Source organism: Mizuhopecten yessoensis, unplaced genomic scaffold (assembly GCF_002113885.1).
Source record: "Mizuhopecten yessoensis strain PY_sf001 unplaced genomic scaffold, ASM211388v2 scaffold716245, whole genome shotgun sequence".
NCBI lineage: Eukaryota > Metazoa > Mollusca > Bivalvia > Pectinida > Pectinidae > Mizuhopecten > Mizuhopecten yessoensis.
The window spans coordinates 354,087-375,752 of NW_018480020.1; the positions used below are offsets into that span (position 1 = coordinate 354,087).

The window sequence follows — 21,666 nt, forward strand, 5'->3', positions numbered from 1 at the left end:
ATTTTTGTTGACCTTTGTCCATGGAAGGTCCCTGCAAAATTTCATTGCAATTGGTTCAGGGGTTTTGGAGAAGAAGATTTTTGAAATTTTAGTCAATTTGACCCCTTTTGGCCCCGCCCCTCAGGCCCCTGGGGGCGTAGGACTAAACCGGCAACTATTTTTGTTGACCTTTGTCCATGGAAGGTCCCTGCAAAATTTCATTGAAATTGGTTCAGGGGTTTTGGAGAAGAAGTCGAAAATGTAAATTGTTTACGGACGGACGACGGACGACGGACAAAAGGCGATCGCAATAGGTCACTTGAGACTTTGTCTCAGGTGACCTAAAAAGTTGGAAGTGCTGTCAATGAGGGATGAATACTCATTATAATTAGGGCAAGGACTATTTCTAACAAGGGACCAAGGGGAACATACATGTACATATACAATTTCAGAAAGATCCCTCCAGCACTTTCCGAGAAAGAGAGATATAATAATAATAATAATAATAATTTGAGGTTCTGATATACCGCTTTATCACAACCTAGGTCGTAGGTCTTTTAAAAGCGGTTCACAAATTATTATCCCTGGTTATAGGGCCTTTGCATACAGCTGGTGCTGCCATTTCAGCACTCACAGCTAGCATTCAACAATTCTAGCACTGCCCAACCACATACTCATTTACAGCTAAATAAACTGGAACAAGGGGAGTAAAGTATCTTGCTCAAAGATACAGCACGGTGCCGTGCCACGACTCGAACCCTTGGATCACGAGCCCGGCGTCCTACCACTAGACTACCATGCCTCCTCAACAAAACTTAACCGTCCAAATTCAAGATGGCTCCTGTTAGCCATTTCATTTTTTCTGATCAGTCTCAAATGTAAGAACAAAAGGTCAAGGGGAATCTACATATTGAATTTGAGAATAATCCCTCCAGTGTTTTTGGAGAAATAGCGATAACAAGAATGGTTGAAGGACAGGCGACAAACCCAACAAGGGCAATTGGAAATTAGCCAAACATCTGATGATGGTAGGCTAAATTCTTACGTAAAGATATAACTATGTATGATTTTTCTGTAAGTTTACCTGGTTTTCTACAGGTAACACACAATCAGCCTTTTCTGTCAGTTCCCTCATAGCCAGGACACTGTTGTAAGGGGAGGTAATCACATCATCTTCTGCTGAGGGGTAAACTGCTGTGACGAACCTGAAATATAAAATAATTAATTTACAGCATTTATCATAAGTTGTATTAAATTGTTAAGATTCATGACGTGATTTAGATGTACACTTTTAACCCTATCTAAATGTATATATCAAAGTATTTCAAACCTATAGTGATATATTAAGTTTGTTAATTGTAAAGAAATCTTTCAACTTAAATTAACCTTTAATAAGTGTTTGTATATTTTTAAATGCTTACCTAAAAATCAAACAATATTTAAGTAATATAGGTTATCTTTTAGAAAAGCAAAATCATAAATTTTGAATGATGTATATTAAAAAAATATCTTTAGTACTTTACAAATATAAGTTAATTTTGCAGTGGTGCCATATATTTTCCTTATATTTTTAATAACCAATTATCCTCCTTTTGAAAAATACAGCTTAATTTTCGATGTTCCAAGAATAAATGCATGATTCATTTACATACAATTAAACAGGTTTTTCCTAAATATTAAAAATACATACCTATATATGTCGGGATATTCCTCTTCCAACAAGTTCAAAATGAAAGTACCCACTCCTGAACCAGTACCTGTCGATATAAGGTCGTTAATAAATGTAAGATTTATTTTGAGTTGACTTTGACGTGATAACAATAAATATGGGTAAGCTATAGGCTATCATTCAATACAAACGTTTTGTTAATTACCCCTAAAAGGCCTCAATTTCAGGTGAGTCAAATTCATGCGAACTCTTTATTAGTCATGTGGCTGTTCCAAATACCTCCTCTTTACTAAACGTGGAATATTTAAATACCATGGCATGACTTTAACATCTAACTGATATATGACAAAAGACGAAAATAAATAATAATTTTATAACAACTCGTTCAATCTTAATCTCAAATCCATTTAAGTTTCAACAACCTAAGAGTATTCATTACCGACGGGAGGATATTGTAACAGCCTCACTTCCTCCTCCACCATAAACAAACTTTTGGACGTTAGAAAAAGAAAGAAGAACCGCGTAAAAATGGCAAACCGGGCAGTGTCAGCGATGAGTTTACGGACACAGATCCAAGAAGATTATCTAACCTGCGCCATATGCTTTAGTCCGTTTGACAGACCAAAAGCTTTGCCATGTATCCATACGTTTTGTTTAGATTGTCTTCGTGATTTTGTCACGAGTCGGGGTTATGAGAATTCTGGTAAGTTTCCCTGTCCAGTATGCCGAGAAGAGGCCACATTGCCCTCAGAAGGTGTGAGCGGTTTTCCCGACAACTATTACATTACCAGTCTCAAAGACACGGTAGCAAAACCTGCGAGACCTGCCCCACCTCGTCCTGTTGGTGATCCCATGGGGTTTGCGTCACAACCGCCGAACATCACCGCCCCTGTCCCCGTGCCTCCTAGTCCAACAGTAGTTGAGGGAGGTTGGGAAAAGATTCCTTCTGAAAAACCCGGACTTTTGTATCCAAGTGTGTCACAGATGTCAACAGTCCATGAAATACCGTCCCCTCCATGCGACCAATCTGGACTACCATGCACTGCAGGCATGATGCTCAAATTTGGGAAATGGGCTCCAACAATAAATGATTTTCAGAAACCCTACGGGTTAACTGTCGGCGAAAACGGAGAATTCGTCATCACAGATCGAGGCACAGAGTATTCTAACAGAGTATTAGTCTTTTCGAAATCCGGTGAACTTCTGTCAAGGTTTGTATGTACAGGAAAACAAACAATTAAAGTTGCCAGTGTTGCCATGACACCTGACAATAACATTATGGTTGCCGTCGATAACTCACCAGGAAATGCAATTATGCAGGAGTACAATTTCGATGGAAAACTGTTGAAATCTTATGGAGATTTCTATCGTCATGATAAGCCGAGTGGAATTGCTATTTCTTCGAAAAATCACGTCGCAATATCAAACCTTGAGGGAAATAATGTGCTTCTGTTCACAGAACAGCGGAAATTTTCAACAAAATTTGGCTGGAAGGGCTCCGGAGACAATCATTTCATGTTTCCGCAATTTGTTGCTTGTAACCATAAAGACTACATTATTGTGAGTGACTCTGGAAATGACTGTATCAAAGTGTTTGATGCAGTTGGAAACTTTAAACGAAAGTTTGGAGAGTCGGGTACTGCTTCAGGATGTCTGTCGTTTCCAATGGGCATTGCAATCGACAGCAATAACAATATTGTTGTAGCAGACGCAGGGAATTTCCGTGTGGAAATATTCACGTCAAAGGGACAACACATACGTACTGTGGTGAAGGACACCGACCTGATAAGCTCAGATGTAAAACCTCTAAACGTGGCAATAACGAGAGGAAACAATATTGCAGTTTTGTTCAGCGGACCGCAGTTTGCTGAAGTGAGAGTATACAGGTGGGGTGGGGGCAGTTCAATCTAGAATGTTTATCCGGGTTGTTCATGATCTGCTTGTGCAAATACATGTGATATGCGACTGAACATTGCTATAGACCATACCAGATGATTAACCCTTTCACCACTGTGGACCATAATTGACTCATCCACATAAATGCATGGTAGAGTTTACTTAAGGTATCTAGGGGTGTAAGGGTTAAAACTAAATTATACACAATGAGATAGTAGTGCATATCACACCTATCTTGTGGACAATATCAAAATAATTTCTAACACAAAAATAAATCTTGTGCATGGTTTAAATGGTTTCAACTTTAAATCTAATTCAATATCAAACCTAAGTTATATTTCATGTATATATACTTTAAAGGTATATATACCTTAAAAGTATATACATGAAATGTAATTTTAGGTCCAGTTCCAACACACATATATACATGTACTATATGTATGTATGGTGGAACTGGACTGGGTTGATTGTCGGCAGCCAGGTATATACGTATAACACAATTGTTAAAGTGACCTGTGTCCGTCTAGAGTTCGGAGGGGCCCGGTTTTGAACCCCGATCTTTCCATGGATGCATTTAATATTTTCCATCTCCTGTTACATTTGTAATTAATTATATAAAATCATATTACTGCGGTGTGTAATTAGCATATATGTTACAAAAGGAAGGGACAGAGTTAAGTACCTTTGTGAGTCCTACCTCATTTTTTTTCTTCATTTATACAAATTCAAGTTAGATAATCCCTGTCATCTTTCCTTCAGTAGCTATGAGCAACCTTGTTAATTAATTTATAAAATGTCAGTTTTTATTTGTTAAGATAAAAATGTCCCAGAATCTACAGTGATTAAGCTACAATTCATTTTTACCAGTCCTTTTCAACTGTATTGTTAAAAACAATGAGTCCCACAATGTTAAATTTAAGTATTTCCAGAACTTCTGCGAGTCCCATAACAAATCTATGAGTATAGGACTTAGGACTCGCATGTAGATTTATCACTGAATCTATATATATATATGTTCAATAAATCACTTTTTGCTAGAGGAAGCAGCCTTTTTTTCAATATTAAAAATCAATGGTAGACCCGGGCCCATAGACAATCACTATGGAAACACTAGGTCTATATAGCTATTGGAAACATTTACTGTACGTCACAGACCAAGTTGTCTATGAAGATTTTCCCTACGATGTGTATGATTCAATTTGTATATAGTGAGGGAAAAAGTGTTCAGTATTTTTTTTCTTTGTTTATATATATACAAAAAATATACACATTTTCTTAATTTCATGTGTACACATTTTCTTAATTTTTTGTTATCAAGCACAAATTTTAATTTAAGTATAATTTTCTTGATCAATGTCTGTCTGGTCAAGAAAATTTCAGTAGGTTTAAAAGAAATCAATATTGTATAGACCTATTACTAAAATGTGTAAATTAACTCAGTCACCCCATATATTTCATAATTAACTATTCCAACCTTTCAATTGGAAGAGTTCAAATGTGTCTTCAGGGGTGTTGAGTTAAAGCTTTGGTTGTAAAACTAAGCAAAACATATCACTGTGTTTAATGCTCAAGTTTACTATACTGTGTATGTATCAATAACATCATAAATGGAAACAAATTATACCCATGTGCTCCAATTCATTCCAAAGGTCAACACTCATTTTAGTAATTTCTAGTCAATTATGCAGATGATGAATGAAATGGAATTGCAGATTAGATAGGTACAAAATTCTGACCCATAAAATATCTACTTATTAAGAAAATGATATGACATGTTTTCAGTAAAATTGCATATCTGGGTACTTATTTGAAAAATCACTGTAACTACTGTTACTAGACACTTGTACCGTCAAGAAACTAAGAAGTTAAACTAACTAGTAAGTCTCCATTTAGCTCCATCTAGTAGTTTCTAGAATGCTGCAATATATATGAATGCTAATTGAATAACTTCTGTATTTAGCACCCGACAAAAACAGTTAAAAAACCTGTTATGTGATAGAGAATGATTGTAAGCTCTGGTGGAACATGTATATATATTGATGTGAATTGAAGTTGTGATGTCGATCATAGTTGATAATTTGGTCCAACTTATAGTGCTTATTTTTCATACTTGATGAAATCAATATGATAGATATTGTAAATACAGTATTATGTATCTAGTTTGTTCATGAACTTTTGCTGAAATTTAGAAAAAAATGTAAATTTTGCAATAATTATTGAACACATGTACAAAAAAAAATGATTGTTTTTAGTCCAGTTGCTGCAGTGTAAGAAATAGTTGTCCTTTCAATATCAGTGTTCGACTATACTAGCGATAGTTTTTCTTGTCCCAGATACTGATTAGTATATTTTCTTAAGATTTCAGGAAGGACTAGTGAAGCATCTTGCACTGTACCTAATTATAACAAGTCCTTGGACTTGAAATAAAATATAGATAGATTTTGAAATAAGAATAATCCTTTTGGAAGACTACTGATCAGATACATATATAACGCACATGAAAGTTGTCAAAAACTTCACCATAGCTTAATTACAGTATCATTTGATAATTATGTCTCCTTTAAATTTCATGTTGGATATTTTCCTAAGGAAATTCTTGGAAGAGTTACATACATTGACGTAGGATTAGTGTATAATCTATTTGACTAGTCTTGTGGACTATGAAGTAAAAAAAGTGTCTATTCCTGAATATTATGTTACAACATGTACAAGTCTTATTCACAACCATGTGCATAGGTATACATGTAGTACAATAATTTAATCTTGCTCGTAACAAGCATTTTCATTGGCTTAAAAATGTATGTTATCAGCCCATAACTTAAAAAATGATGTCGCCGTTTGTAACGTCGCTTTCGATTCGCTGATACAGAAGCGCAATAATTTCTAAAAGAAAAGAGTCCATCAATAAAAGTGGATTTCCACAGGGATTGTGTATTGTAGATTAAATTATAAGGATTAGCTTGAATATATTTTTCATGTTATGTAGCTATAACACAAAAAAACGGAGTGTACTCTCATCATAAACCGCTTCGCGGTTTATTTAGAGTACACTCCATTTTTTGTGTTATGTATCTCCATAACATGAAAAATATATTCAAGTTAATCCTTAATTAATGCCTTCATATTTTGATGTTCCAGTTTTGTTAATAATATTATCAAAGAAATTTCATTTCACATGTATAAAGCAAAAAACGACTAGACACTATTCAAGGCTGTATGCTACCTTAAATATTTTACTTCAGATTTGTGTTCGAGTTCACTCCCCTTATATTTTTCTGAGATTTATATATAATTTATCTCCTGTGGAAATTTTACATTAACAATCATATCTTAAATCAGAATTACTGGAGTGTAATCTCTGTACTTTCTTCACTTTCCATTGTGGCATTGATAAATAAAACTCATTCAAGATATTTAAACTGTTTCATAGATCGGAACTCTTTTGTTATGGAGAGAATGTCAGGTAACTTCAATCCACCGTCCCCTTGTCACTTGTCTCTTTCTGTAAGCAGTACTGTGATGGATATATTTCAATCGTAATGAGGTTTCAATATAAAAATCATATTTATGTGCCTTGATTTGAATTTATTGAAAATACAATGTATGACAGCCCATCCATCACATATATATCTAGTGTGATAATTCCTAAATGATGTGTTCAACTATTGATATTTGATTGTTTTTTAATTCGTTTCTTCAAATGTATATATATATAAATGGCATCGATCATATGTAAATTTTTAAGACATTTCTTTCTTGGTTTTTTGTTGTTGTAAATTTCCAACATTTTCTCGATACACTAGAAGGCTGTGTGGTTGTGGCCAAGTATGATATTTATACTACATGTACCTTACCTGAAGAATGTCTTTCAGGGTTTATTTTTATGACGATTTGTATGAAGTGTGTTAGTGATTTTAATTATAAGTGTACTTTGATCAAAAATCGCTTTTCTCATACCCAAGACATGGTCACAAGAACTGATACAGTATATGCAGTATAAATTTATAGGTGAAATAAGTAGAATTAGCGCTGCAATTTCAGCCCAGGTTGAAGTTTTTGTTTGTACATAACAAGACACTAGTAGGTTTTAAGTCACATAAGTGTCTTATTTTCCAGGGGTAACGCTCACTTCTGTTCTATGCATCCCTAGAATATGTCATAGCAAAATTGAAGGCACGCGGTCATCTATTAGCATCAGGTAAAAAAACCTGACCAATCACTAGGCTGATAAATACCTGTCCTTTGAAGAATACAAAGGAACAACACGTACACACAACTTCAAAGCCAGTCAATTTTACTGTTACACGGCCGAGAAATTCTTTCATGTATATGAAATGATCAAACTAGCCTTCTCATCTCATTCACAAGGGTGGTGCACACTGAGCCTTCAATTTTGCTTCTACATATTTCAGGGGTGTCGTGCTGAGAGCGAAAGAGAGCGTAACCCCTGGAGTATCAAAGATGGTGTCTAATACTGCTTGTCACTATAGACTTATCACAATTATATACATGTAATAAACAAACCCCCCTACATCTTTTTCTTTGCTGTTCTCTGCTAATCTAGACCAACATTGATACCTTGCCCCAATACATTTTATGTAACATCATTTAGCGTTAACGTTTAACTTAGTTTCACTGAAAGTATCAGTGCTAGACCAACCAAACTTGGACCATAGATGCATCTTAGGTAGTACATCACAACCTATGCATCAAATGCTGGATGCGGCCTACCTTTCATGGTCCATTGACTTTGTCAGCATCTCCATCAACTTGAAGTTTTTGCGTTTAAGTTAGTTTTTCCGATGTATACATTGATGGTCAAAGCGGGGCACAGGTGAGACATATTAATCCAAATGGCTTGTTTTTTCCCCACTCTTTCCTTATGTTGGTTCCTTACATTGTACAAAGGAGGCACGGTAGTCTAGTGGTAGCTAGGGGACGCTGGGCTCGTGACCGAAGGGTTGCAGGTTCGAATTGCGTCACGGCACTGTGTTGTATCTTTGATACTAGGTTGTGATAATTATTATAATAATTATTATTATTACTACCAAAGTAAGCCTGTTGTCAGAATAATGTGACCAGGTGAGGTATTGTCCAGTCCCCTTTGTCTTAAACTATTGACATTTCAATATGATATGGCACATAAATAGCCTTTTATCAGTACTTTATTTACCAGTGGATACCTTTCTGGTAAAAAAAATTGCTGTTACAAAATCTGGGTTAACATATGAAATTAAGGTGGCTCCACACATCGTCATCAGTGTCCATGTTCTTAACGTACTTCCAGAAAAAGGATACAGCTTGAACTCAATTATCTGGATCGAAATGTGCATGTCCACCGTGTCGTCATTTCCGTATCGCGTATGAATATTTACATTTCTTACATCAACAATGAAATATCATAACAAAGGTAAAAATCTGCTTTGACATATGTTTTCAGGGTTTCTCTAATTCTGTTTACCCCCTTTTATATATATACAACCTCCTAAAATGGCTTTTTGACCCTCCAAATGTTACAGGCTTGACATATATAAAGGGGTTAGAGTTCATGATTTTTGCTTGATTTTACACCCAAGTTTTATGTCCTGCAGAAGCATTGTTTGTGTGTGATGTTAAATTGTGAAAATTAATGTTGCAATGTTTTTAGGAATAACAAAAACAAGGCCCTATTCCGAATTAACATATTTATCAACCATTTAACCATTTTTAACAACATTTTGCTGACATGTATTTTACATAACTTTTAAAAGTATGACTAATTATTTTACAGTGTCTTTGGCTGAATACCTGGTGCCACAATTAGGAATAGTTACATATTTTATGTCTGTAGGTCTGGCTTAAGATTTAAAATTGCTCATCCTCCTACTGTATTTTGCTGACAATCATAGATATATGGCAGATTTTAATTGTACATAGGATTATATAAATACTGTAGAGGGAGTTTCCGTTTAGCTCGATCGGTAGAGCGACAGACTAGTTCGATGGTTCGATCCCCAGTATAAGCACTGTACTGTAGTGATGGGCAATCAGTTCAAAATCATAATCGATAATCGGTTTGTAATCGAAAGTAGTGAACCGATCAATGATCGATTGCATAATCGGTTAATAAATAATTTTATGGGACTGAATACCCAAATAAACTGATAGAATCTGGGTTGTGGTGTTCGAGGGCAAACACATTTAAAAAAGGGGGAGTAGTGTGGAAGTTTTAATTGTACATAGGATTACAGTCGCCTTCTAGCTTCGAGCTAGAGGGAACTTCCATTTAGCTTGATTGCATTGGTAGAGTGGCAGACTGGGAAGCTGGGGGTCGAGGGTTCAATCCCCTTTGGAAACACACGGTTCCGTTACAGATATGATACCCAAGCTCTTGTAACATGTGTTTTAAAAATGCAAGCTTTAGACAGTTTCAGAAGTCAGATGTAACGCATGTGTTTCAGCTCCTTCTGATTGTATGCTCAACCAGTTGGAACTTTTTGTGGATTCTTGAACTTTAAAATCATAAGAAAATGCCATTTTGTACATTTATTGAATTGATGTTGCTCATAATTCAAAAGTATATATTTTTTTCAAAATAGTTGTAAAAATCATATACACGAAGTTTAAAATTTCAATTAATTCATTTATATCTGGTAACGAAAGGTAGGATGTTGCCATTAATGGATACTGACAACTAATTTTTGATCTGCAGAATCACTAAAATTTGTAGGGTTTGAAAGTTTGAAATTGTGTGATTAAGATTTATTGGTTGCTTTTAGCCATAGAGAATGGAATGTTGTTTATGATGGTCCTTTTAGTGGTGATATAAAAGTGATGTTTACTATGTTGTGCAATTACATCACTACAGAAGAGATAGGGAACAGATTTAGTATATTTTTGTAGCAGAGATGCTGAATACGGTTTATCTTTAATATGATAATGTACGACACTTTTAATACTGATTCCTATATGTTGTGTAATTTCATCACTACAGAAGAGATAGTGAACATATTAATAAAGTGTATCTCGAATACAATGATTTATGTCACATTTAATACTAATTCATACTGACAATGCATATAATTTATGTAATTTATGAATTGAAAATGTCAATTTATTCAATGTTAATTTTTAGGTCACCTGAGCTTTAGCTCAAGTGACCTATTGCTATCCGTTTTCGTCCGTCGTCGTCCGTCGTCCGTCGTCCGTCGTCCGTCGTCCATCGTCCGTTAACATTTTACATTTCAAACTTAAAGTCAAGTTCTGCTGGGCCGATTGAACTGAAAGTTGGTAGGAATGATCGCCTCATGGTCCTGACAAAGTGTTGTTATTTTTCGGGTCGATCAGAAATCCAATATGGCCGCCACGGCCGCCATTTTGAAAACCTATTTCAAACTTAAAGTCAAGTTCTGCTGGACCGATTGAACTGAAAGTTGGTAGGAATGATCGCCTCATGGTCCTGACAAAGTGTTGTTATTTTTCGGGTCGATCAGAAATCCAATATGGCCGCCACGGCCGCCATTTTGAAAACCTATTTCAAACTTAAAGTCAAGTTCTGCTGGACCGATTGAACTGAAAGTTGGTAGGAATGATCGCCTCATGGTCCTGACAAAGTGTTGTTATTTTTCGGGTCGATCAGAAATCCAATATGGCCGCCACGGCCGCCATTTTGAAAACCTATTTCAAACTTAAAGTCAAGTTCTGCTGGACCGATTGAACTGAAAGTTGGTAGGAATGATCGCCTCATGGTCCTGACAAAGTGTTGTTATTTTTCGGGTCAATCAGAAATACAATTTGGCTGCCATGGCCGCTATTTTGCTACTAAATTCTAATAGGCCGATCTCACTTAAAATTGGTCTAGGAATGATCAGCTCATGGTCCTGACAAAGTTAAGTTAACATTATACTATTTTTTACTCAAATTGGTACATATTTCAACAAAAAAAATAATACTGTAGACTCAGGTGACCGTTAAGGCCCATGGGCCTCTTGTTTAAGTTATCTGTAATTTTACCTCATCACCTGTTCATGGCCCTACCAATGGGCCAGTGATCAGAGTTTACGCCTGCTACTGTACATCATGACCAGCCATGGAATTTTTAAAAGACTACCCGTCCAGAATGGCTGAGAAGTATTCAAACAACTGGAAATCAAAGTTCTATTAAAATAATCAGAATATAGCTTCCCATCCACTGCAAATGGAGTGATCGTGATAGATATGTACAGGCCACATCAACATTACACATATCCCTAAAGTAGGTACTATGTTCTGCCCATATTGATCAAACTTTGATCTCATTTGTTCATACAAATTTTCTTTCGTTGCCCAAAAATAAAATGTCTTTAACTCAATCACCCTTGAAGACACATTTGAACTCTTCCCATTCAAAGGTTGGAACAGTACATTATGAAATTTCAGGGGTGAATGAGTTAAACCTTTCACCACTGTAGACCATAATGCACCCCTCCATATCATTGCATGGTAGAGTCTACTGAAGTTACATAGGGGTGAAAGGGTTAATTAATGAAATCTTGGTGGATTCGGACGATTGTAACAAAGTAATAAATCATGAAAATATGCTTTTGGTCAATAGGAAATTTTGACATGTCTGATGACCATTAAGGCCTTAAGTTATTGCTGAAATGTTCTTGCCCATGTCAAATAATGAAAGAAACAGGCCACTCATACAGGCTCAATGGGACTCTTGTTTAATTAGAAGTCTAATACAATGTAATTGAAAATATAGCGAAAAATTCTATGCATTCATTTCAATGTATATCTATTTCATCATCTTTCATTTAACTTATAATTGTACAATCTAATGAGTATTTATTAAAGTTACAGCTAAATGACTTGCTTATAAAGTTTTAAAAAAACTACGGATTGTTTTTGTTCAATAAATATTTCCCACAACTTGACCTGATGTTTGTTAATTCATTCAGTTTTATCTAGCAGATAAATTTTTCAAGATTCAATGTGTCATACATAGCAAACATAAAACATCAGCTCTGTAGAGTAAATTTAGGTCCTGTTAACAGCTACGGTCATTTAAGGATGTGCCAGGTTTTGGTGGTGGAGGAAACCGAAGCTCCAGGAGAAAAACCACCGACCAGTAATAATAATTTGAGGTTCTTATATACTGCATTATCACAACCTAGTTTGTAGGTCGTCTCAAAGCGGTTCACAAATTATCATCCGTGGTTATAGGGCCTTTGCAACCAGCCAATATCGATATCTTTCTCAATTTCCTGGGGAGCATACAGCTGGTGCTGCCATTTTGGCGCTCACAGGTAGCATTCAAAAATTCTAACACTGCCAAACCACGTACTCATTTACAGCTGAGTAAACTGGAACAAGCAGAGTATCTTGCTCAAAGATACAACACAGTACTGTGTTGTGACTCGAACCCTTCCGTCACGAGCCCAGCATCCTACCACTAGACTACTGTTCTTCCTTAGTATCTGGCAATCGCCGCATGTACATTGTAGACGTTAAACCAGAGACTCATTGCTGGAGGGTTTGGGATCATAGATAGTCACACACTATTTGCTCTGTAGAGTTAATTTTATTGTAACAGGAAAGAGAATAGTGTGCTTCCACCAGGTGACGAACCCGCGATCCCTAGATTCCTAGTCGGATCTACTATGAAGCTTAAGGGAATTTCCTTCTAGCTCGAAGCTAGAAGGCGACCGTCATTCTATGTACAATTAAAACCTGATACATAATGAAAAGAAATTGGTATTTTTTTTTATAACAGTCATGAATCTATTTCACTCCCTTGCTTTAATGCATATGAAATGTTAATGTTTCCCAGTAAACTACATGTAGCTAAAAACAAATGCACAAATAACGTGTATTGGAATAATTTGTCATTATATCATAATCATTATGAAACATTGTTTTATTTGAAATTTGTAATATTATAATGTCTCCCCTTCAAGGTAGGTAGCTTCTTAGCCCTGGTACATATGTACTAAGAAATCTTGATGAAAGGTGTAGATAAGGCTATGGATTAAGGAACCTTTTTATCCACACATTCACCCAGAGTTTTATATTAAGTACATGTAATCTGTATCATGATCAGTCCTTTAACCTATGTCCAATATAGTGACCCAGAATTTTTCTAAAATAAGGTAAAAAATCTGCCTTAAACAGTGGTGGAACTTTGACAAGTGATCGATAGAGTCACAGAAATGGAACAGCCACAAATTTTCTTTTCTAGTGTATGTTATATGTGTGAATGACAATTTTGTCCTCATCTCACCTCCTCCCATAGAGTGAATGACGAAGAAACACTGAAGACAGTCACAAAATTCGGCGGCCCTTCGTATCACGTCCGTCAACTTCTCCTTATACTGTGTACCGTACATCTTGTGACCAACAGCCCTGGGTAAGAAAATATACTCTCTCTAAGTTCAAAAATGTTTGATACATTGTGTTGATCAAGTCATTTCTGATTAACACTTACATAATGATAGCATGCCAGACCCTTGTAACAGTAGGTATCGTAATTATTTTATTTTTATCAGGATATAACGTCCTTGCAGCAGCCAAGGTCATATGAAGACTGAACGGTCTACAAGTGATGCAAGAATAAAAAGGATGAAAACTCTTTACTGACCACTGCAGTCTTTTCAAGGCAATCATCTAATATAAATAATAGTTTTTTGTTCAAAAGTTGATATCAACTTCATGTTAGATGTCTGAGTTTAAAACTACAGATTGTTTTGATGATAAATTTTATTTTGACAATAAAAATTAATTTCATATATACAAACAATGTATATAGACTATTTTTTGTTGATATGAATGAAAATTGCAATAAATGTAGTGCATTTGTAAATATGATATTGTGCAGCAACAGATTGGCATTTTGAAATGCTTCAAAATACCATCCCTGTGAGCTGCACAAGGTCCATGAGATTTCTTTGCATGGAAACAGGACAAGTCTCTTTCAAAAGAAGTAAAAAGCATAATTAGCCTCAATGTGTATAGTTACTGTAATTCACAGGGACCAGTGTTCTTACTAAGTTTTGAAATAGGTGGTTGACTTAAAAAAATATAGCTGGATGAATGTTCATATGCTATAGTGTTAGAAACATTAGCCAGTTTAAAGTTGATGAAAAGTAGGCTACTATTGTTGGCAACTAGGTTTTAATATGAGTACTGTGAACACTAAGTACTCAATAGTTCTTTGATTGATTGATTGGTTTTACGTCTGCCTCACTACCGAGTAGTTTAGTTATCCAGCAGACGAAGAAAAGACGGGAAAATGAGTAGAAAGGATAAAGTATGGAGTGAATTAAGGCATAGAAAAGGGAGACGGGAGATAAGGAGCCGTCTATCCTATATGTATTTAATGTATCAAGTTAAGTTTTGTAAGACGACTCCTAGGCCTAATTTCCTCACTTATATATCGCCTGCCCTAAATGAAGTCCAGTTTAACTTGAATTTAATGTCAGGAAATAGTCGTTCTAACCAGTTGTTGCCGGCGCCTGACACGTCTGTGATGAGCTGTTGGAAATCAAACACCTCCTTGAGTGGCCCCTTCATCATCTCATTGACCACGCCTTCCTCCATATCCACCAGTACAGCCTAGAACAGAAGATACACTATAACAGATCAGAAACATGTTGTATACCTCAAACCTGGAAACTTTCCACCTGCACCACTAAAATCCATATTTGCTCTAAGTTGGTGTCACCATTCACATGTGATTAATATGTATGATTTGCTGTATACGATGGTCATATACGCAACGCACACTGATGTGCAAATGGTCAGCTAGGGCACAGAAACAGGTACTGGTATAGCACATAAAAAAGTCCTCGGAGGATAGAGATGTCAGATTGTTAAATTATGCCTTCAATAGGGACACGAAAAAAGATAAACTGCAACAGTAATATCTTGGCTTACAGAACTATTTCTAAGGATTTAAAAGATATATACCTGACAATCTCAGACCAACCTCAGATTATTGGAATACCATGTATGTATTTGTTGAAATATTGAAACTAACCCCATAGGTTCAGGTTAACAGGGTTTGACTAATACAACCCACTGTTTACAATAAGAAAATGATTGCATAGTTAACATTCAACTTTTCTGTACATGTACATAGCTATATATAATAACCTGTATTAAGAGACCGCCCTTAGAAAGTCTGAAAAGTTTTTTTTTAATGCAGTTGGTCTCGTAACCCTTTCACTCATAGGTAACTTGAGTAGACTCTACCATACATTCATCTGGATGAGTCCATTATGGTCTACAGTGGTGAAAGGGTTAATGGAGGTGGTCTCTTAATACATGATCAGTTCACAGTGAAATCATTACAATGGGAAACTTAGTGGCATTTTAACACAGCAAGGTGGTCTCTTAATAGATGTGGTCTTTTATATAATTCACACAGGTGGTCTCTTATATAATTCACCTATGTGGTCTTTTAACAGAGGTGATCTCTTAAGACAGGTGGTCTCTTAACACAGGTGGTCTCTTAATAAAGGTGTTTGCATCAGCAGGTTTGACTGTATTAATGTAGAGAACAATTTTTTATTGAAATCAATTCTACAAAGTAAAAGTCATGATGTACTTTTATTTAAAAGGGCCCGTCCTTAAATGACCATAGCTGTTGATAGGACGTTAAAACAATAGTAAACCAAACAAACTTCTCAGATCTTGTTGAAAAAATGCATATTGAGCAACGAAGCAAATTGTTTGCTAACAAAAAGAGGTCAAATAGTTCTTTGACAAAAAAAGGGTTAAAATTTGTATAGACCTGTAGACTTACCCTGGCTTTGAGGGATCTGATCTTGCCTCTTCCTGTCCCAAGTGGGATGTCAGCTGGATCATCGTAACGCGAATCAACATTTCTGAAAAAGCTTCCTATAGATTCATCATAAAGTCCACTCTGAAACGGGAACAGATTGAAAGATTATAACATCATCTAACTTGCTGCTCTTTTAAAAGTAATGGATATATATAGTGTTCCTCTATATAATTCATTTTACATAAAACAGATCTGAAACTAAATTTGGAACAATAAATGCGAAAAACATATTACAGTAATGCACAGTAAAACATTTCATAGCGAGATATACCAGGTAATTTCATTCAGTTTGCTAGGTAGAATCAAGCTTAGAAGTGGTATAAAACAGATATGTTAAGTTTTTAATTAATCTGGATCTTAAAAACAGATAATAATCCGTAAGTCTGTAGGGAGGTCATGGGAGACAGCATTTCTTGTAAATAGCATAAACTGTTGGTAGTATTTCGATCGGATTTACCTGTTTACTACCCAACAACGAAAGCAACAATTCATTATCATCTTTTCTCTTTTTTTGGTTGACATATTTGAAAAATAAATCAAATCGCCAAAAAACAAGTCGCGTCATTTTAACCTGGTAATGTTGCACAAAATTCAATTTCCGCAAATTCGTTCTGATTGGGACAATCGTGAAATATTAGCCATACAAATTTAACAACATTACAATAAATATTTATTACATATACTATATAAGCTTTGAAACAAAATTGAAGAATGAGGAAATTCTTAAATTAATATCTAATTACTGGAACATGTGTAATCCTGGAGAGCAATGCAATGTCAGTTTTAATACCTTGCTGACAGCTGCATGTTCCCGTAGTGCTAAGTCCCAGAACCTGCAGCCAATCTGGTTTCCACATTGGCCAACTGCAATAGAAAACAGCTTATACAGAGTGGAGAACTTGAAGTAAAGATTGGTCTGGCGGCGCAGTGGATAGCGCACTCGCCTTTCACCAAGGCAGTCGGGGCTCAATTTGTAACATGCGGGCGATCACCCATGTAACTACTGACTACGCTCAACGTTGCTTAACCAACCAGTGAGCGGGTCCCTGGGTTATACTGTCCCACAGGTAAATCTATAGCTTGCCAGTAAGGCAGTATTTCCCCCACATATTCCTTAGCTGTTACAAATTCACCGATCGGACATGAAATGGTATGGGGTCACCTGCCTGACCTCATGGTTAACTCTTGCTACTACGGTTTCCTCCCACATTAAGACCAAAACGCAATTATCTTGCACGAACACTCCCACACAGTTTACACCTCATGATTCTGATACCTATTTTTCACACCCCCAAGCAGCGCATTGCGCCGCCAGGTTTTGATCCACTTCCGGTGCTTCCCCATGCGTGAAAGCCTTCTGGGAAATTTAAGCTGCATACTGTCTACCAAAATATGATAGTTAACCTTACGGTATCATATATAGATATACGAAATGTTATATCTTCACATGTGAAGAAGTCACTCTTAGTATTGTCCAATCTGAACAGTACATTCTATTCTCTGCGTAGATTTTCGGTTTCGAGTTTAGATGAAGTGACGGCAACCTAAAATGGTTGTGTTGTGTACCTTTGCAGCATACATAATTTTTGTCTGGAAATCTTACCAGATAATAGCAGCAAACAGCAAAATTGCAGTGAAAACCCATTCAATGGGTCTCTAGTTTGTTGTCAAGCATGACGTCATTAGAACTTTGCATCAAAAAATACACTACATGTAACCCTGGTAAATATTAGCCGCAATGAATCACTCGCCTAGAGAGAACTTCTATTTAGCTCGATCGGTTGAGCATAAGACTAGTAAGCTAGAGGTTCCAGGTTCGATCCCTAGCGGAGGCAGTGATTTAAATTTAATTAATCATGCGCTCTGTTACACTACACATTCCCGTGCTTTTCTGATGTAGCAATATTTGGGTTGCATGAAGTGAAAAATATGTAAGAAATAAAAAAAAACTTGGTTTTCCCTGTTCAATATATTTATTTCAATTTTATAAAACGAATATGTGATAACAAAAAAAACCCCAGCATTGTGACAAAATGTGTCTTCGTAGCAGTCTCGAGAAGTAATAACTATTATTCAAAGTGGGGCTACAAATGACGCTTTAATAAAGAAGGCAATTGATATTTTATACAAAGATACCTTGTCAAAAGAAATATTTTTGAAATTTTGACAAAAGGTATAAATTTTATTTTATGTAAATCATGTCCTGTCCCTTCTCTCAGACGATGACGTTTTTACCAAATCGTTTACATTAAACGTGCAATTAAAAATGTACGTTTGCGAGCTGTGGGACAATTATTGAGTGAAAATAGTGCAAAATGTAGGGACAATGAGCGTGAACAGAATGTTCTGAACGACAAAATTATTGCCATTAACAATTGATATACATTCTCTGTAATTATGATTCAAGTATGCAGGATCCGTTACCCCGATCCTGGTTGTTGGACTGTCAGTAAGTCATTTCCCTAAATCAGATTTAGTGTCCAGCAGCTTTGCTGCATTTTCTTGTTTATTTTAGATACAACGATGCACTTTCATTGACACACGGAAACCGACAAACAATTGAAACATAAGTAAACAGATAAATTGGAAGGGGGGATTCGTGTAACAAGTCGCAAGATCAATCAGGTTTATTACTGTACTGCATTGACACAAATAACAGCCTCACCTTGGACAACAATGGACTGAGTCATCCTTAAACAATATTCTGTTCAGTCAAACAGACAGAATTGTCATAAACACGTGTGTAAATAAACAGATTTTCTCGTCTCTTCGTCCATGTTGTTATTTATATGAGTCGATGTGGTGCTTGTATAATGAGACAATAAAGTTCGTGCACATCAAGCGTAGACAAGACTCATGCAAACATTAACCTGAATAATTAGGTCGCGAATAAATTGGTGAAGCTAGGAGCGTGAACCAAATAGTTACTTAATATGGTAATTTGGCGCGAATATTTGTATGCTAGCCTTCAAATTCTTTGTTGAGTCGTTAAAGATAATCAACGTATGTGCGTATTATGGTAATCGAGGACGAGAAAATGTTGGGAAAATAATTAACGAAGGCCGCTTGCGGCCTGAGTTGATTTACGTTTCCTACATTTTTAATTTCGAATCTGGACCTAAACCAGAAACGTAATGTATAGTCTATTGTTAAATATGTATACGTCTCTGCCTAAACCACGGAATTAGATTATCTAAGTCCGTGCCTAAACTAAGGTGTTCAGATTTTTTTTTACATGTTTGAGGGGTTTAGACGACTTTCGGTTAAAAAAGACACCAATCTAAACTCCTAAAACATGTAAAATTACTCTGAACACCTGAGTTTAGGTCCACATATAACAGTTACAAATTCTCAGGTTCCTGTGGGATATATCCGTCTCTGGTTATATCATAGCACGGAATTAGATTTGAGTCCGTGATCATATATATTGTACGAGAGGGGCGGGGCTATTTCTCGAGCGCTTAAGCGTTCGTATAGCGCGAGATATGTAGGACTAAAGCCCCTCCCCTCGAGTACGATAACTGACATATTGCGAGGTCTATGATGTAACCGACTTGTCGCATAAAGTGTCACGTGACAATTGTTTTGGTAAAAGTTTGACATTTACTCTAAAACTAACCAGTTTTTTTACACGATCTCTCGGCTTACACGCATTGAAAGTGACCTAGAAAGTATCACTGACTGAAACTGTATTGGAAGAATTAACTTCAGCCGATTTTGTAATGTTTGGAAACTTTTTATATCTGCGGTCAGAGATGAAGACCAGGAAATGCCCGTTATCAGCCGTTTTAAAGACCGCGTTGGAAGCAAGGACTTAAAAATCACAGAACCCGAAGGAGAAATGGTAAAAAAGGTGGTCGTTACATTTGAAAATGATATTAATTCTTATATTAAACCTACAGATGTAACGGTAAATTAATATCCCTACTGACAAGGTTCCAGTGTAACGTGTCTTTCCATCGCAACACGGTCGGACTTAAACTAATCTAGCTAATTCTGTGATACGTGTTACAAAATGGAAACAAAAGGTTCTTTCGCGGACTCTGTAAAGGTGAATACTGTTCGTTTAATTTTTGCAACATTTTTGTTGAATAAAAAATTATTAGTACTTTCTTTATTTGTATTTTTAGATATTTCCCACGGTGTCATTTCCTGTTAACAGGTTCAATGACGTTCACAAATTGGACACGTTACATTTTCATTGGCAGACCAATGGGAATGGGAAAAGGTATTGCACTATATATGTAAAGGGGAGGAGTTTCACTAATAGTAAAACCGTGTAAAATTAGTTGGTCATAGGAGGGCAGTGAAGCTGCTTAAAGGACGTGTTTTACGTGTTCCCGTATGCGTGCTGTATGTAACTGCGACAGCCTATCCGCATCTAAGGAGCTGACCGACCTTAGGGCGTGACCTGGACGGGTAAGGTTATTTTGAATCTCCGAGGGCCCGGTAAGCTGGAGTCTTACCCCCCTCAAGACGACAGAACACGGGCTTCGCCCGCGAAAAGTAGTCTATAAACCCATCAACCAACCAACCAAATAACCAAATCAGTTGGTTAATTATACCTTAGCTAGGTCAAAGGAAAAGTGACACGTATATGGAATGGAAAAATGTATTGTACTATATGTAAATGGGAGTAGCTTCACTAATACCATATGGTATAAGTAAAACTGTGTAAAATTAGGTGGTTAATTATACCATAGCCAGATCAAAGGAAAAGTGACACGTTTATGCGACAATATTAACTCCACAGCAGTAAAATGTAAAAAAATAAATTTGTGTCTACCTCAGCGTCAATACCCCTATGATGTGACCCAGATCATAATTATTTAGGCTTTTCTTATGCGCGTGCTAACATTTTGTCTTCCTTTCACAACAATCTTCGATTCGCGTTATTATTCCGCGTTTTCATCATTTCCGTCCCTGCAGCAAACTTGTCCTATACAGTCCTTTTAACCTGAATATGTTTGGGAGTAATTTGTGTTTAATTTTCAGTGATATTTTCAGTTGGGCCCTATACCAGTGTCTCATCCAAGAATTATATTATCTTTCGCTTTGCCCAATACCAGTGTCTCATTCAAGAATGATATTCTCTAGCTGGTCCCATAACCGGTTTCTTAATTAAGAATGATATTTTTTTAGATTGGTCAAAAACCAATGTATCAATCAAGAATGATATATTTTCTTTAGGTTTGCCAATTACCAGTGTCTCAATCAAGAAGGATGTTATTTAGCTTGGCCCAATACGAGTGTCTCAATTAAGAGTGGTATATTTCTTTAGCTTGGCCTAAGTACCAGTGTCTCAATCAAGAAGGAT

At 36.2% G+C, this 21,666-nt stretch overlaps 2 protein-coding genes across 2 annotated transcripts in view; one reads left to right on the top strand and one right to left on the bottom strand.

Moving 5' to 3' along the window:
* Positions 1-19,191, bottom strand: part of LOC110442295 (tubulin epsilon chain-like) — a 26,887-nt gene extending 7,696 nt beyond the window's left edge. Inside the window, exons 1-7 of the mRNA XM_021485824.1 lie at positions 19,015-19,191; positions 17,140-17,213; positions 16,311-16,430; positions 15,003-15,118; positions 13,788-13,909; positions 1,670-1,736; positions 1,064-1,184 (exon numbers count right to left, since the gene is read on the bottom strand). Of these exons, the coding sequence (XP_021341499.1) occupies positions 1,064-1,184; positions 1,670-1,736; positions 13,788-13,909; positions 15,003-15,118; positions 16,311-16,430; positions 17,140-17,213; positions 19,015-19,039 (645 nt within the window). The 5' untranslated portion in view covers positions 19,040-19,191. The remainder of the gene's footprint in view (positions 1-1,063; positions 1,185-1,669; positions 1,737-13,787; positions 13,910-15,002; positions 15,119-16,310; positions 16,431-17,139; positions 17,214-19,014) is intronic.
* Positions 1,760-6,487, top strand: LOC110442296 (tripartite motif-containing protein 2-like). Its single transcript, XM_021485825.1, has one exon. It carries the CDS (start codon positions 2,177-2,179, stop codon positions 3,557-3,559), a length of 1,383 nt encoding a protein of 460 aa, XP_021341500.1. The 5' UTR covers positions 1,760-2,176; the 3' UTR covers positions 3,560-6,487.
* Positions 19,192-21,666: the final 2,475 nt, after the last annotated feature.

Excerpts from the sequence above, each read along its gene's own strand:
- LOC110442296 (XM_021485825.1), top strand. The coding sequence starts at position 2,177 with ATGGCAAACCGGGCAGTGTCAGCGATGAGTTTACGGACACAGATCCAA.